At 37.8% G+C, this 13903-nt stretch overlaps 1 protein-coding gene across 2 annotated transcripts in view; it reads right to left on the bottom strand.

Annotated features, from left to right (window-relative positions):
* LOC140146515 (DNA helicase MCM8-like) overlaps positions 1 to 13903 on the bottom strand; it is a 105503-nt gene that overhangs the window by 75368 nt on the left and 16232 nt on the right. For both annotated transcript variants that reach the window (XM_072168389.1, XM_072168390.1), the window contains exons 4-8: positions 6262 to 6344; positions 3586 to 3735; positions 3144 to 3253; positions 2400 to 2455; positions 1224 to 1324 (exon numbers count right to left, since the gene is read on the bottom strand). In XM_072168389.1, the coding sequence (XP_072024490.1) occupies positions 1224 to 1324; positions 2400 to 2455; positions 3144 to 3253; positions 3586 to 3735; positions 6262 to 6344 (500 nt within the window). The remainder of the gene's footprint in view (positions 1 to 1223; positions 1325 to 2399; positions 2456 to 3143; positions 3254 to 3585; positions 3736 to 6261; positions 6345 to 13903) is intronic.

Genomic DNA, 13903 nt, shown 5'->3' with positions numbered 1-13903 from the left:
CGTAGTGTCCAACGCGTGAACACGCAGATCATCTGTACCCACAAAATGGCGAAAGGCTGACGGCCTCTATAGACAACTTTAATCACTATATGCAAGCAGCGCAAATTTGAGTTTTATTGCCTTACTGCAAACAGACACTATTCATTTTTTATCATTTTGCTGCGAATTGTTTTTAACCATCGGTTGAAGACTAACCCGACACCTCTAACAGCACCCTTTACAATGTGTTTTTATATTAGGCCAAAAAAAAAAAGGTTCGTCTCAAAGCTTGCGCACGCGTTTGTAAAATCCCACGATTTGACAAAAAACAAATGGAAAAAAATTGGCGAAAATCAGACTTTTTTCTCAAAATACCATGAAAAAAAGTCGGGAAAAAAAAAAAAAAAAAAATAATCGCATTTCGCATTTGTTTTTAAATTTCTCGTGAGCTTTGAGACAAACCCTTTTTTTTTTTTGGCCTTAGGAGCACCAAGTACAGATGAATGCAGTACCGGTGTCCACGGTTGCACAGCTATTTCTCATGTGTGTCCGCAATTGGCAAAGTTTACAAAAGCACCCCTACACACATGCCCACCCCCATGCATTACAAATACTTCCGAGGACCTGAAAAAAAGTGAAATTTTATAAGCCCAAACGTCTGCATGTCCTTGGTATGTTGTCATGTCAAGTGCTCAAGAAGTCGGTAAAACCGAACAAATTTGATTCCAGTTAACACTGCGAGGACATTAAGCTATAGAGGGGGGTAGTAGGATATAAGACCTAATTTTTCGCAGTTTAAAAAGGTTTCCGTAGCAAGGACGCATGTTTAGGTCCTTGTTAAGCACAAAGTCCTCAGTGTGTCGGTGTGATATGTCTGAGTCCTTTGAAGTAATTGTAATGCACACGCACACAACCCCTCCCCCCCCAACTTGTAATGTGTGCCGACTGGGGACTTTTTTTGACAACTGGGGACTTTTTTATGAGTTGTGTGTCGACTGGGGACTTTTATGTGCCAAACTCCTACCAATCGGGTTGTGTTCTCAAGTTGAGTACAACCGGGGACCTCACCCTGCCCCTAAAAAGTACCCAGTTGGAGTAATGCTCTAGCCCAAGTATGACAACTGGGGATGTCCCCGCTTGGAGCAAAGTCCCCAGTTAGTGGGAAACACACAAAAAAGTCCTTATTCGTAGGGTTTTACAAGCGCCAACAGACACACAACCAAACTTATCACATCTGCTATTACCTGTATATCTCCACAAGTATTGCACTGAAAAGCCATTTTTGTACACATCGGTTTAATGTTGCTAACTCGCACTACAGTCCCTTTAACAGACACAAACTTCCCTGTGGAGAAAAAATAATCACATTAAAAGTGCAAAAACTTAGCAAATAAAAATTGAAATAGAAATACAGTCTCTTTATCCGGACATTGGCTGGATATAGAGCATATCATACTTGGCAATCGCTAGGAGCGTATCATGTATTTTTTGTTTTTTTTTGCAACATAACTTCTGTTGTTTATGAGAAAAGTGATTGCCAATATCTGATTGATAATTAGCATGCCCTAGCATCATGTCACAAGCTTACTGGTTTCACCTGCACCCAGAATACATTGTTACAATGTAACTGTGTTGTTTCAGTTATATTCTAGCTTCTTCCTGTTTGTGTGTGTCCTTAAAAAAAATTATGTCAAAACATATCAACGGCTTTTATCATTGGCACCTACAATGATATTGTTTGGACACAATAAGAAGAAGACATTGCAGTACAAAAGAAAAAGATGCTCTTCCAAAAAACATGGAAATATGTTGTCATGGCATTGAAACACATGGTTTCCTTTGAAGATCATTCAATCGGATAACAGAGAGGTTTGTACAAAAGAGATCAGGATAAGGGAAGAGGTTGTTCTTATAAGACTTTCATTTCATACATGTACACCAGCTTTATTCTTTTCAAATCAATTTTGAAACACTGTCTCTGGCCTCAGTGTGTGCACTACTAGATTACTGCTGCCCGCAGATGTACACTGCTGCTCAGCTACTTCATTGGTACCTATGTGTGTACTCTATAGAGTACACGCACCAGAATCATACGTCAAGTACATGTACATACACCAATACTGGATTGGTACTGCACTGGTACTCTCTAGAGTAGCCACAAAGTAGTTGGGCAGCAGTGTACCTCTGGGGTTGCCAGCAATAGGAATCTGGTCGTGTAGAGGTATGTTCATCATGGATAAGCATAGGCTTATGTCAAGGAAGATGCCAACATCTGCCAAATTACCATAAGGACTTAAAAAAGAAATTGGTTGTTTGGCCTAACCCTGTTGTTGTCCCAAATTATAATTTGAAAGTGTGAGAATGGATTGTGATTTTTGGCCTGAAACAAAAATAGTGATTAGTAAAGGTATTAAACTTACCATAATAATTAGCCTTCAAATTCTTCAGTGGTGTAACAGGTTCAAAGTTGGTGATTCTGTTAAAAGAAAATAAACCAGTGATGGATATGATCAGCAAATGGTCCTTGCAGTATTATGATATCTGCTCTGCATCTACATTGACCTTAACCTTTGCCCTCAATATGACCTTGGTCAAAAAAACAATGCAAGATGGTATTTAAGTGTTGTATGCATCATACATGCCCTCTTCTTCAGAACATGCATTAAGATGTCAAGACATTGTGTTTTCCTATAGAGATAACATATGGAATATATGTTTGATGTGAACTACTGATGCATCTCATCAGCTAAACTACACCAATGGTGGTGCGTCTGAATGAAAAGGCGGAATAATCCTCAACTGAACTGAACTGAACATGGCCTAATATTTTGATAACAAAGAGATCCATATAGAAGTGGTCCGGATAATGAAGGATGGACTGTAATTGTTTATCACATACCGGAGTAGATATCTTACCCTTCCCAGAATCCCTTGCAACATGATACTGTACATCACCTATCAAATGACACTCCAATTTCTTTGCACATTCCACTTGTTTTCATGTTGAGAATAGACTTCCTAATCATGGGTTGATATTCATCAAAAAACACATTTTGCAAGCTCTGGATGTTACTATTGACCCATGTTGCACTAGATTGGTGCAGATTATTAAAATGGAAGAAATGCATTGTGGGAAGTGTAAGATATCATCTGTGATCACATACCTTGCATTTATGAGAGGCAAATTAACACCAAATGAAGGAACTCCCTGTGGCCCCTCAACTGACTGCTGCTGTAAAAGTACAGCTTCTTGCTCCATACATTGGGTCAAAACCTGGAAAAAACATTTACAATCATTTTGAGAGCTTAGAACCACGCCAGGCAAGGTCAGTCTGTCTAAACTCAGTTAAAAAGATTGAATCTTTCCGACTTGTTACTTCTATATTGTTGAGAGGACTTTGTCATTAAAGTGGGCAGGGTGTCATGATATTTAAAGTTGTTCACATTAATCACAAAATGAACTAAATTTACCCCTGTTCATATTTTATCAACTTAAACTAGCAACAAAAAACAGGGATAAATACATGCAGCCACTGACTATTCATATTTGTTAAAACTGGAATTTTAAACTTCAAAAGAACTAGCACTCTGATGAAGGAGTTTTACCTGATGCTGTGCCAATCCCAGGCATTTAACCATGTGTTGAGGCATATCACGTAGGTCTGTTGTGAGAGATGGAACTGCTTGCGTGACACCTTCATCCACTACTAATTCTTTATAGTCAACAACGATGCATCCCTTCCTCTCAATCTCATCCTGCCATCACAAACAAATTGGTTGGCCTATTCCATTGAAAATCCACACTCCCCCTGTGCAAGATTTTGGAAATATCTTCCACAAAGGGACTATGTTTTTCAAATGTAATTGGTCAGGGTTAATTTTGAAACCCATACTCCCCCTGTATTATGTCTTTACCTGTATCTTCCACAACTGGAGTGCGTATTTCAAATGGAAGTTACCCAATTGTCTATTGTGTTCAAAACTTATTCTCCTTCTGTGGAAGACTTTAGCTAAATCTTCCACAGAGGTAGTGTGGATTTTAAATGGAATAGCCCATTAACCACACTTGTCATTTTGTTTTAAAGCATTTACAGCATTACAAACATCTCAGTTGACTGTTGTTTAGTCGGGAACACGGCGTTGGTCTGACATGCCGCTAGTCCGAAATGCCAGTAGTCCGAATCTAAATACACCCTGCCAGTCCGACACGCCGTTAGTCCAAATCTGAACACTTTGTTAATCCAAAACTGAAAACCACTGAACTAGTCTGGAAAGCACTTCTTCAGTCCGACACTGCGCTAGTCCGAATCTAAAAAAACACTGCGCTAGTCTGAAACTGAAAACTACTGCGATAGTCCGAATTTGGGAAACACTGCGCGGTATTTTCTAGATTCGCACTAACGCAGTGTTTTCCTATTCCAGACTAGCGCTGTGGGCTTCAGTTTTGGACTAGCACTATGGTTTTCAGTTTCGGACTAGCGACATCTTTTCAGATTCGGACTAGCGCGGTGTTGGACTGAAGAAGTGTTTTCCAGATTGGCACAGTGTATTTCGGATTCGGACGACGGGACGAGCGGAGTGTCGGACTGAATAAGTGCTTTTCAGATTCGGACTAGCAGCTTGGCGGACTGTTGCAGTGTTATTCATTTTTGGACTGACGCACCAGTAAGTATAGGGAATTTGTGTAGGCGGACTAGCAGCGTATTAAGACTGAGCAGTGCACCCTGTTACTTAGTAGATATCAGAATGGGTTCACTTCCTCTAGAAGTGGTGCTATCCCTCACATCAGGAGGGTGACTAAGGGCAAAGTCAGGCGAGTGGTTACAAACAATGCTTGATTTAAGATTTTTAACACATGCGTGTTCGTCAAATATAGACTAAGGTCCGTTCATACTACACCGCAATTGCATTGTGGTGCGGTGCATTGCCGATATATCAATTATTGTGTGCCTCAAGTCAACTCAACTTGTCGCATTTCCAAGTTTAAAAGTATTTAACTTTATTGCGATACAAGAATGTAATATTTTGCAGTACGATGCAGTGCAGCAACGCACAGCATGACAAAGCAATTGCGGCGTAGTATGAATTCGGAGTATGAATGGACCTTGAGTCTCCTTTGCCTTCGCTGCACGCCAGTTTCATTCCACTCATCATTCCACTTACTCATGTACTGTTACTTCTTGAAAGTGGATTCAAGTAAATGAGCTGGGATACATATTTTTGAATATGTAATTCCACTAACCCTTCCCATATTGCATTAGATTGCCCTGGCTCAACCCAAGGCTATTTTAAGCTAGTGCTCCATGTCATTACCCCTTCGGTTTTCAGACACTGCCAAACCACAGAATCAGAAAAAAAAACAGGGGAACCTCCATAAAAATATATAAATTCAAGGGATGCCCGTCTTCTAGTTATTTATATTATGTTGTCTGTGAGCTCAACCAATCTTTTGAGCTGGGACCCCTTACAAACACATGCATCCACATGCCTGCCCGAGTGTGCTTTGCTATCTTGTTTTGGATGCATTATAGCATATTTTGGGCGCAGTTTATTGCGGAAGTGACATGTTTTCAGAAAAGCATGGAATAGGCCCCCTCTTTTGAAGTCGACTATATCTGATGACCCCCCCCCCCCCTTTTTTTTAAAGTCATACCTGATGACTCCCTTTTTTATTGCGGCTACCCAATGACCCCTTGTTTGGTTGCGGCTACCCAACCACCCTCTTTTTTTCTAGAATAGCATCATCAAAATGCCACAAAATAATGCAGAAACTTTCAAATTCTCATATTTCAACAAATTTGTATTGGAAATGTGGAAAATTTGGAACAAGAACAAGAATTTTGCTCAATATTTTCAAAATTTTCTACCCGATGACCCCTTTTTTGAAATCTTATACCCAATGACCCCCTTTTTTCAAAATATTATACCCAATGACCCCCTTTTTTATTTTGCTTGTACCCAATGACCCCCCCCCCCTTTTCAAAAATAATGTTTTATACCCGATAGGCCTCTATCTGGCTGCAAATGCAATTTCAAAATATTGCATGAGGCAGCCATTGCACTCACGCCATGGGCTAGCCCTACTATAGGGCCTTTTAAACACATACGGTAGTCTACATCCGAGTACCGCTAATACTCAGTGACCCCTCCACATGAAAGTGGGCAAGCAGCACAGGGTTTAGGAGTTCTCTGGATATAGCCAGGTTTTATGATATAGCATGGTTTAGGGTCTAAAGGCCCTAGTAGGACCCCAGGGTATGGGTAGGGCTACCATGGGCTCACCTTATCACATTCTGGAAGCTTTGCAAGAAAGAATTCCTCAAATGCTTTGACTTTGATAACCGTGGGTGACTCATCGTTGTATGCTGTAGATTAATAAGAAGAAATACACAAAGTATTCATTCAGTGAAAGGTGATTTTCCTGTAATTCTTGTTTTTTTATCTTCATGTATTTTTATTGTCAAAACAAAGACATCACAAAAAAAATCACAATAAATCACATGGAAAAAACAAAAAAAGCAGCATAAAAAAATAGATTACATTGGTACAACTAAAACATTATACAAATGAAAAACAAGATCCACAATGTGCGTGGGAAAAGAGAGAGTTACAATTCAAATCTCCATTTTTTTAAATGCACAGATAATTTACCTTTCCTCTTAGCAATATAATATTCGGTAACTTTAAGAACATTCAGAAAAGTTTTAAATGAAACGAAAGAAGGTTTTTTTGTCCTGAAATTTACACAGATATATATGATATTTCAAAGATAAGCAAATGTAAGTGATATATTTATCTAAGGCCACTCCAAATAATTTATCAAATGTTGACAAATCAAAATCAATGTCATGTTTAACTTTGATAACTTGAACAAGCGCCTCCCAAATAGGTTCAACAATATCACAATTGCAAAAAATGTGAGAAGAAGTTTCCGAACTTTATCACAAAAGCACAGTTGGGAGAATTTTTTTTTTGATTTTAAATAAAAAATCATTAAAAGCAATGGCATCATGAAAAAATTTGAAATAAAATGAACGTAATTTGGAACTAATGGAACATTTGAAATTCCTAAGATGAATTTCTTCCCAATCCTCAGAATCCACAGTGAAGCCCGCAAAGGTTTCCCAGGAGGAAATTTGTTTATCTGGAAGGCACTTGTCCAACATCAACGAATAAGCATATTTATTTTTCTTGTAATTCTGACAAACAATGGCGCATCTAACAGGTATGAACTAGGCAACAAATTTAATTGCATAAAGGGCATATTTAATTGCTCCGACAACATCATATCAATGAAAATTACTGCTTTTTTGAGAAAATTAGTTATTTAAAATTGATATTCTGCAAAAACAACTGTAACCGAGTGAGTTTCTTCGAACGAGACAGAGTTGTCCTTGAAACTCCTGTGATGTCATGATATGAACACGTACAGCCAACGTTGTGAGAGTGTACGCAGTAGTAGATGGTTAGTTTGTGGCTAAAATTTTGTGTTCCGTTTGCAACGTTGCAAAATTAATTCTTGCTGCACTTGAAGTCTAATTAATATGATTTATGCCGCATTTTTCATTGCCATTTTTTTAGCGTGTTTGACCTTTTTTTTAAAAAAACCTTAGTGCGAGAATCAATCTTGATTATTGCAGAATAAATTTGCGGGAATCATTTGATTCTCGCAAATCAACTTCTGTGTAAACTACAAACGTTCGCGGGAATCAACTTTGATTCACACACATCTGTTTACGAGAATCTCTGCGAGAATCATTTCTCTGATTCACGCCAAAATTCTGACCCTGATTTGTTTTAAAACTATATAGCATGTAGTTTTTCGTTGTTTGCTTTTATATTTTGTTGTCTGTCCCTGAAGAAGAGTGGTTTATCTGCTCGAAACATCGCTTGTTTTTTTTTTGTATATTTTGTATATTTGTTGCAATTGGTCTGTAAGTTTTGTATAATAATTTGAGCTCAACATTGCTGCATTTTGTTTTGTATCATGTTTGGTTCTTTCATTCTGTATAATATATATTTCTATCTTGTTATTATCATGTTCATGTATATAGAATTATAATCAGGTCTTCCAGGGAGACCAGTACATTTGTATTGATGGAATTTCCTGAATAAATAACGAATAAATAAATATCTGCTCCAGTGTACTTTTGTACTGTTTTGCTAACACTTCTGTGGGCTCTGAAATTGGCAATTTTTGGCCATCAAACTTTGCCTGTTTTTGTGCCTACATCGGTTGTTTGGTTTACCGAGTCTGTTTACGACATGGTCTCAGATTTGAAGCAGGTTTCACTGCCAAAGTGTGTAAAAATTCACTCCAGAGTGAAAATAGCTATGTTTAATTTCTAAGGTGTCTTTTCTAGGGTAAAGTGTTTGTAGAACATGATTTTTTTGTCAAAACGCTGCACATCGTACATCGCTTTGCTACAAAATGTTGATTTGTGGCCGATTTTGCTCGAAAAATGCACTTTTTGGGTGACAACAATTTTCACATGCCAACTTTGTATACTCATAGGGTCTACAATATACATAGATATGGCCCTTTAAAATGTTAACATATCAGCTGAGGGTACTATTTGATGGATTCAGGTATTTGTTTTGTGATTGACTTAATCATTTATGCGTGCCAGAATCATTCAAATATGACATGCCTCGTGACAATTGACATGCCAAAATAAGCTTCATTTATTTGAAAAATCATAACTCTTGATAGGAAGGTGCTACAGTGATGGTTGACCTACCAGTCTATGCAGTATTGAATGGGCTTTCATTTGATACCTAACTTTGTTCATTTTAACTAAGGGAAAAACTTGCAAAATGTAAAAATGTTTCCCTACCCCTTAAAATTTTGATGTGTGTAAAAATTCCCGCCATTTATAAAAATCGGGATTACAAGAAAACTACAAGAGCTATAGGCTTGAAAAACTAATCAGTTATGCACAGTATAAGTTCCTACTTGGGTATAACATTAATATCTTTCCATTCCTTCTCAATTTTCTTTTCTAATTTTTTAACAATTTGTGACATCTGTAAATTACGTAAAATTTGGCATTTCAAAAATCGCCAAAAACAAAATATGAGGGCTTACATGTTTAAAAAACTAATCAGTTATTCCCATGATACAGTACTACAGGGATATAGTACCAAACTTGTGCTAAAATGCATATTTTTTGAGTTCTAATTTTTTAACAAATTGACTTCGCCACCCCATTTTTGAGCAAAATCGGGAACAATTAGTACCTGTAATATTAGCGCAATCATGTGACCTATATTCAATATGTGTGCACCAATCAGATGTCAGACTTGCACTACAACATGATGTGAGCCTTGCAGAGCCTTTATAAGTGTGCCAATAGAGTTCAAATATGTTGTGATGATGTTGTCACTTATGGATCTCATATTTTTATTTCCGTCAAAAGCATATGCCTCTACTGTAATGCTCATATCAGGAAAACAATGACAGATTTTGCATTTCTGACTTCAGAAAAACTAATCAGTCATTCCCATGATACAGTACTACAGGGATATTAGTATCAAACTTGTGCTAAAATGCATATTTTTTAAGTTCTAATTTTTTTATCAAATTGACTCACTCACCACCCCATTTTTGAGCAAAATCAGGAACAATTAGTACCTGTAATATTGCGCAATCATGTGACCTATATTCAATGTGTGTGCACCAATCAGATGTCAGACTTGCACTACAACATGATGTGAGCCTTGCAGAGCCTTTATAAGTGTGCCAATAGAGTTCAAATATGATGTGATGATGTTGTCACTTATGGATCTCATATTTTTATTTCCGTCAAAAGCATATGCCTCTACTGTAATGCTCATATCAGGAAAACAATGACAGATTGTGCATTTCTGACTTCAGAAATGAATTCTGCACAAAATTTCAGTCTAGAAAACATATTTAAAACAATATTTTTGAAACTTTATATTTTGCCATTTTTGGCAGTCAAACCTGCTTCAAATCTGAAACCGTGTCTTATGTGCACAGTGATTTTCATCACTTGTTCTCGTGCACCATTGTATTCCCATTGATCCTTGTTGTTTTTGCAGGTTTAGCACTTTTGTGAGCCTTGGAACTAGTAACTTTTGGCTATCGAACTTTACCTACTTCTAATGCCTACATTTGCTGTTTTTGTCCCCCTGCATTGTCTAGTCTGTTTTTACTTGTTTCCCCACATCAAGTTGTTGTACCTTGCTTGTTTTCTTTCCTTAAATTCAGTACACAATAATAATGACAAAATGGTCCACCAAATGGCTTCAATTGGGTTTTCTTTTTCCCAAAGTTGCTAACTTCTGAGGGGCACATCCTCCCTCAGACCCCCTGTATTTTCTCCAAAAATTTGCCCCCCGACTGCTCTAGATCCGCCACTGATTGATGGCTATTGTTATCAGATTATCTTTTATGACCTTTGATTACTTATATTGCATGACGTTTGATTTATTATACTCATGTTGCCTTTCACAATTTTAACCAAAACATTATCGAAATATTTCAATATTTTCTAAAATTATGTCATACATTATACATTATGTCACACACCAACATCGCCTGGTTAATAATTACTTAGTAGAGCAGAGACACTAAAATCAACACCCGGGAACGATACATGTGAATGTGCTATGCACAAATTGATATTTGTGTATGTGTTGAAAGGATATGATAGTTGTTAGCTTGCGAAAGAACTGTGCGTATTGAGCTCAAAAACTGACAAAAATTCTGATTTTATATGTGCAGCGTAGGCCACTCGTGGAGGCAGTCTAAAAGCAGATGACCTCATGGTGCATACCATGCTCACTCACACACACAGAGGTCAGTCACTGGGCTATTGTCAGTAGCCTTGGATGTTCCTCGCCCGGGGGGAGGGGGGCACTCAGCCCATTATGCATCTCAAAACTATTAAATAGGTCGGAATGGCCATGCGTGGCTGTAGATTCAACTTACCATGGCGATTTCTGCCATGAAGATATCGGGGCGATGAACTGTGTGTCATGTCATGTGTACAATTTTAATGATTTTTCTAACATTATCATCTTGTGTAGCGTTGAGAATCATTTGTACAGAAATACCTGGGCCAATCCATGTGAAAATTTAGAAAATCCCATATGAAACTTGCCAAAAAAGATCTTGTTTCCCCACCCATCCCCATCATGGTCAATGAAAAGTGTGAAGTATCCTTTAGGCGAAAAAAACACCATAGAATTTATATATCTAATTTTATGAAACCACACATTCCATAGATATCCAGCATGAATCTTATGGATTCGATGATTAAGCTTAAATTCAGTTTTTAGAGTTCTTTCTGCATAGGTATCCTATGCAACGCATAGAAAGAGCAATAATACCAAACATAGAAGAACTCCTGGAAGCGGCAGCTTTACTTAGCATGAGGATGCATTGATATGTAAATAGCGTATTTAAATTCGTGCCCAGACGTATTGAGGGCGACAGTCATGTTATCCAGACGGAGAATGGTTGCATATGCCGGGCAATTTTGTATCAAGACTATCTACAAGTACCGTAACCACCCGGGTATAAGCCCACTCTCGGTTATAAGCCCACCCCCTATTTTTCGAAATATTTGAGAAACTAGGGTGCACTCGGGTATAAGCCCAGTACTAATTTTGACCAAATACTACCATCAAATCAATGGTGAATGAATAAATATGACATCTCTTGTACAAATCTTGTTGAATAATTTCATTTTGAGTTTGCTTTTCCTCTTTATTTTGAGGATTTATTTGAGCCAATTTATGCTTAAATTTATAAACAACAGTGAGCTACAGCGAACGCAGTTTACGATAATGATATGTGAGCAGCTAGGGTATTTCCCATCACCCAAACTGGTTTCAGCTTGCTAGACAACACGCACGATGCTCCAGGTATGCCCTTAAGCCCCGCCCAGTAGACACGTCTTTGGACAGTTTATAACATTCTTTAAGCCTCGCCCACTTGGCTCATGTTATGCTTCATTACCATAAATTTTTTTCAAAAGATAATCAGTTCAAAAACAAAACACCAACAAGAACATGTTTGATAAATTGCGCCGATTGCATCACAATAAATTGATAGCATTGTAAGTTGTCCTGTACCGCCTGATAAATTTTTTAATTTTAGTCATTTTTCCATTTTTTGTTTGACCCAAAAAAGCAAAAAGTACACCAAAAAATTTAAGACGGTAGCAGGTCTATTCTTTTTTTTTTACTGAAAAAGAATGTTAGCAAGAAAACAAGAAACAGCCTGTCCGTGTGTTTGTTTACTCTATAAATTAGGGTAGTGGCACTTCCCTGCTCTAATAGCATCCCAATTGAATTTGTTTTAACCAGAGAAGATTACATCTTCTCTGGTTTTAACACCCCCATTCATGCATTTCATAATAAAATATCGTAACATGCCAAAACAAGACCATGAAAGGTCATGCACCTGTATTTGCTTTTATCAATTGGCAATGTTTTGTTATTGCTCCAATGTCACTTCCTGGTTCAATCAAATGTTTTGCATATCAATGACCTATGCTCTAATTGGCTACTGATTTTCCGGACCTGTTTTACAGCTTCATGCTTCTATGCTCCGCCCAGTGACCCTCCCGAGTATTGATTGGCTGAATAGCCGGGCTGCTTGGTATGAGCACGTGAATATCTGTTTACACATGTGCTTCTTGTCAATCACTATGCTGCACTCACTAAAATGTGAGTGTTGATTGGCTGGGCTGCATAAGGCTCTTGGGCTGCATGTGGACATAAGGCCAAATAAAAAAATAAACATGTTTCACGTCCCCTCCCGCTTCCTTTTTGAGGTTTCTTAAATTTTATTTTTATTTTTTGTTATTCAGTTATAACTTTAACAAAAATATGTCTATGAAGTACAGATGCTTTCAACAGCCTTGCAAATATACAAATGTACAAGAAACACTTTTATAAGGTTTTGTGATAGTTAGAGGGATATATCTCTCAGAACAACAAATAAGAAGAGGCCTCCTTTTTCCACGCATTATTGTATACGCTAAAACACCTCTAATTATGGGTATTTACACCGATTTTGCAATAAAAATTAAAAGGCCCCTCTTCCTCCTTTTTTTCAAAAACCTGGATGTGAAACATGTTTTTATTTTACTTGGCCTTGGCTAAACCCTGGGCATTTTACACGGCCTCGTGGTCTGTCTACAGGGGCTTTCTCAGGTCTGGGAAAAAGTTGTCTGGGACATGCATAGCACAAACTTGAGCCGGGTTTTATCTTTGGATACTGGCGTGGTGGTGGTGGTGGGGGGGGGGGGTTGGTTGTGGTCTGTGTATGACTGCTGATACAATGACACTGTGCATGTTTTGCTTGACTTGATAACTTTATTATCACCTTTTTGTATTTTAAAAAAAATCAGGCATAAATTTTATACAAATTTGAAAAAAAATTAAATATTTTCATATACTAGCCCCTCCCGGGTATAAGCCCACCCCATTTTTTGAGTGAAATCGCCCATCTAGGGGGTGGGCTTATACCCGGTGGTTACGTAATATAATTGAATATGGAGTTATTGATCAAACAAGGATCTAATATATAGCTCAATCTTGGTGTTGGTTTGGTAGTCCTTATAGCACTCCAGATACTCTGTAGTCTCTGCACAGCTCCTAGGGCTTTGTCTATTCAAAATTAATGGTTATTAAAATATCTTCTGTACAGGATCCTTTTTGGGTAATCTTTCCTCCCAGGTAGGTAAACTCTCCACCTGTAGAAGCTCGGTATTATCAATTGTGATGTTCAGATGAGTGTCCTCTTTGCTTATAATTATGGCCTGGACTTCTGTTTTAGCGAAATTTATTTTGAGTCCAAAAGCAGAGCTGCTTTTTTGTATGCTGTGACAATTAAGCCGAAAGATACTAGTAGTTATTTTCAATCTTTTTTCATATCTTTTTTATC

This window comes from Amphiura filiformis, chromosome 2, assembly GCF_039555335.1.
Source record: "Amphiura filiformis chromosome 2, Afil_fr2py, whole genome shotgun sequence".
Lineage (NCBI taxonomy): Eukaryota > Metazoa > Echinodermata > Ophiuroidea > Amphilepidida > Amphiuridae > Amphiura > Amphiura filiformis.
This window is presented reverse-complemented; position numbering and strand designations above follow the sequence as displayed.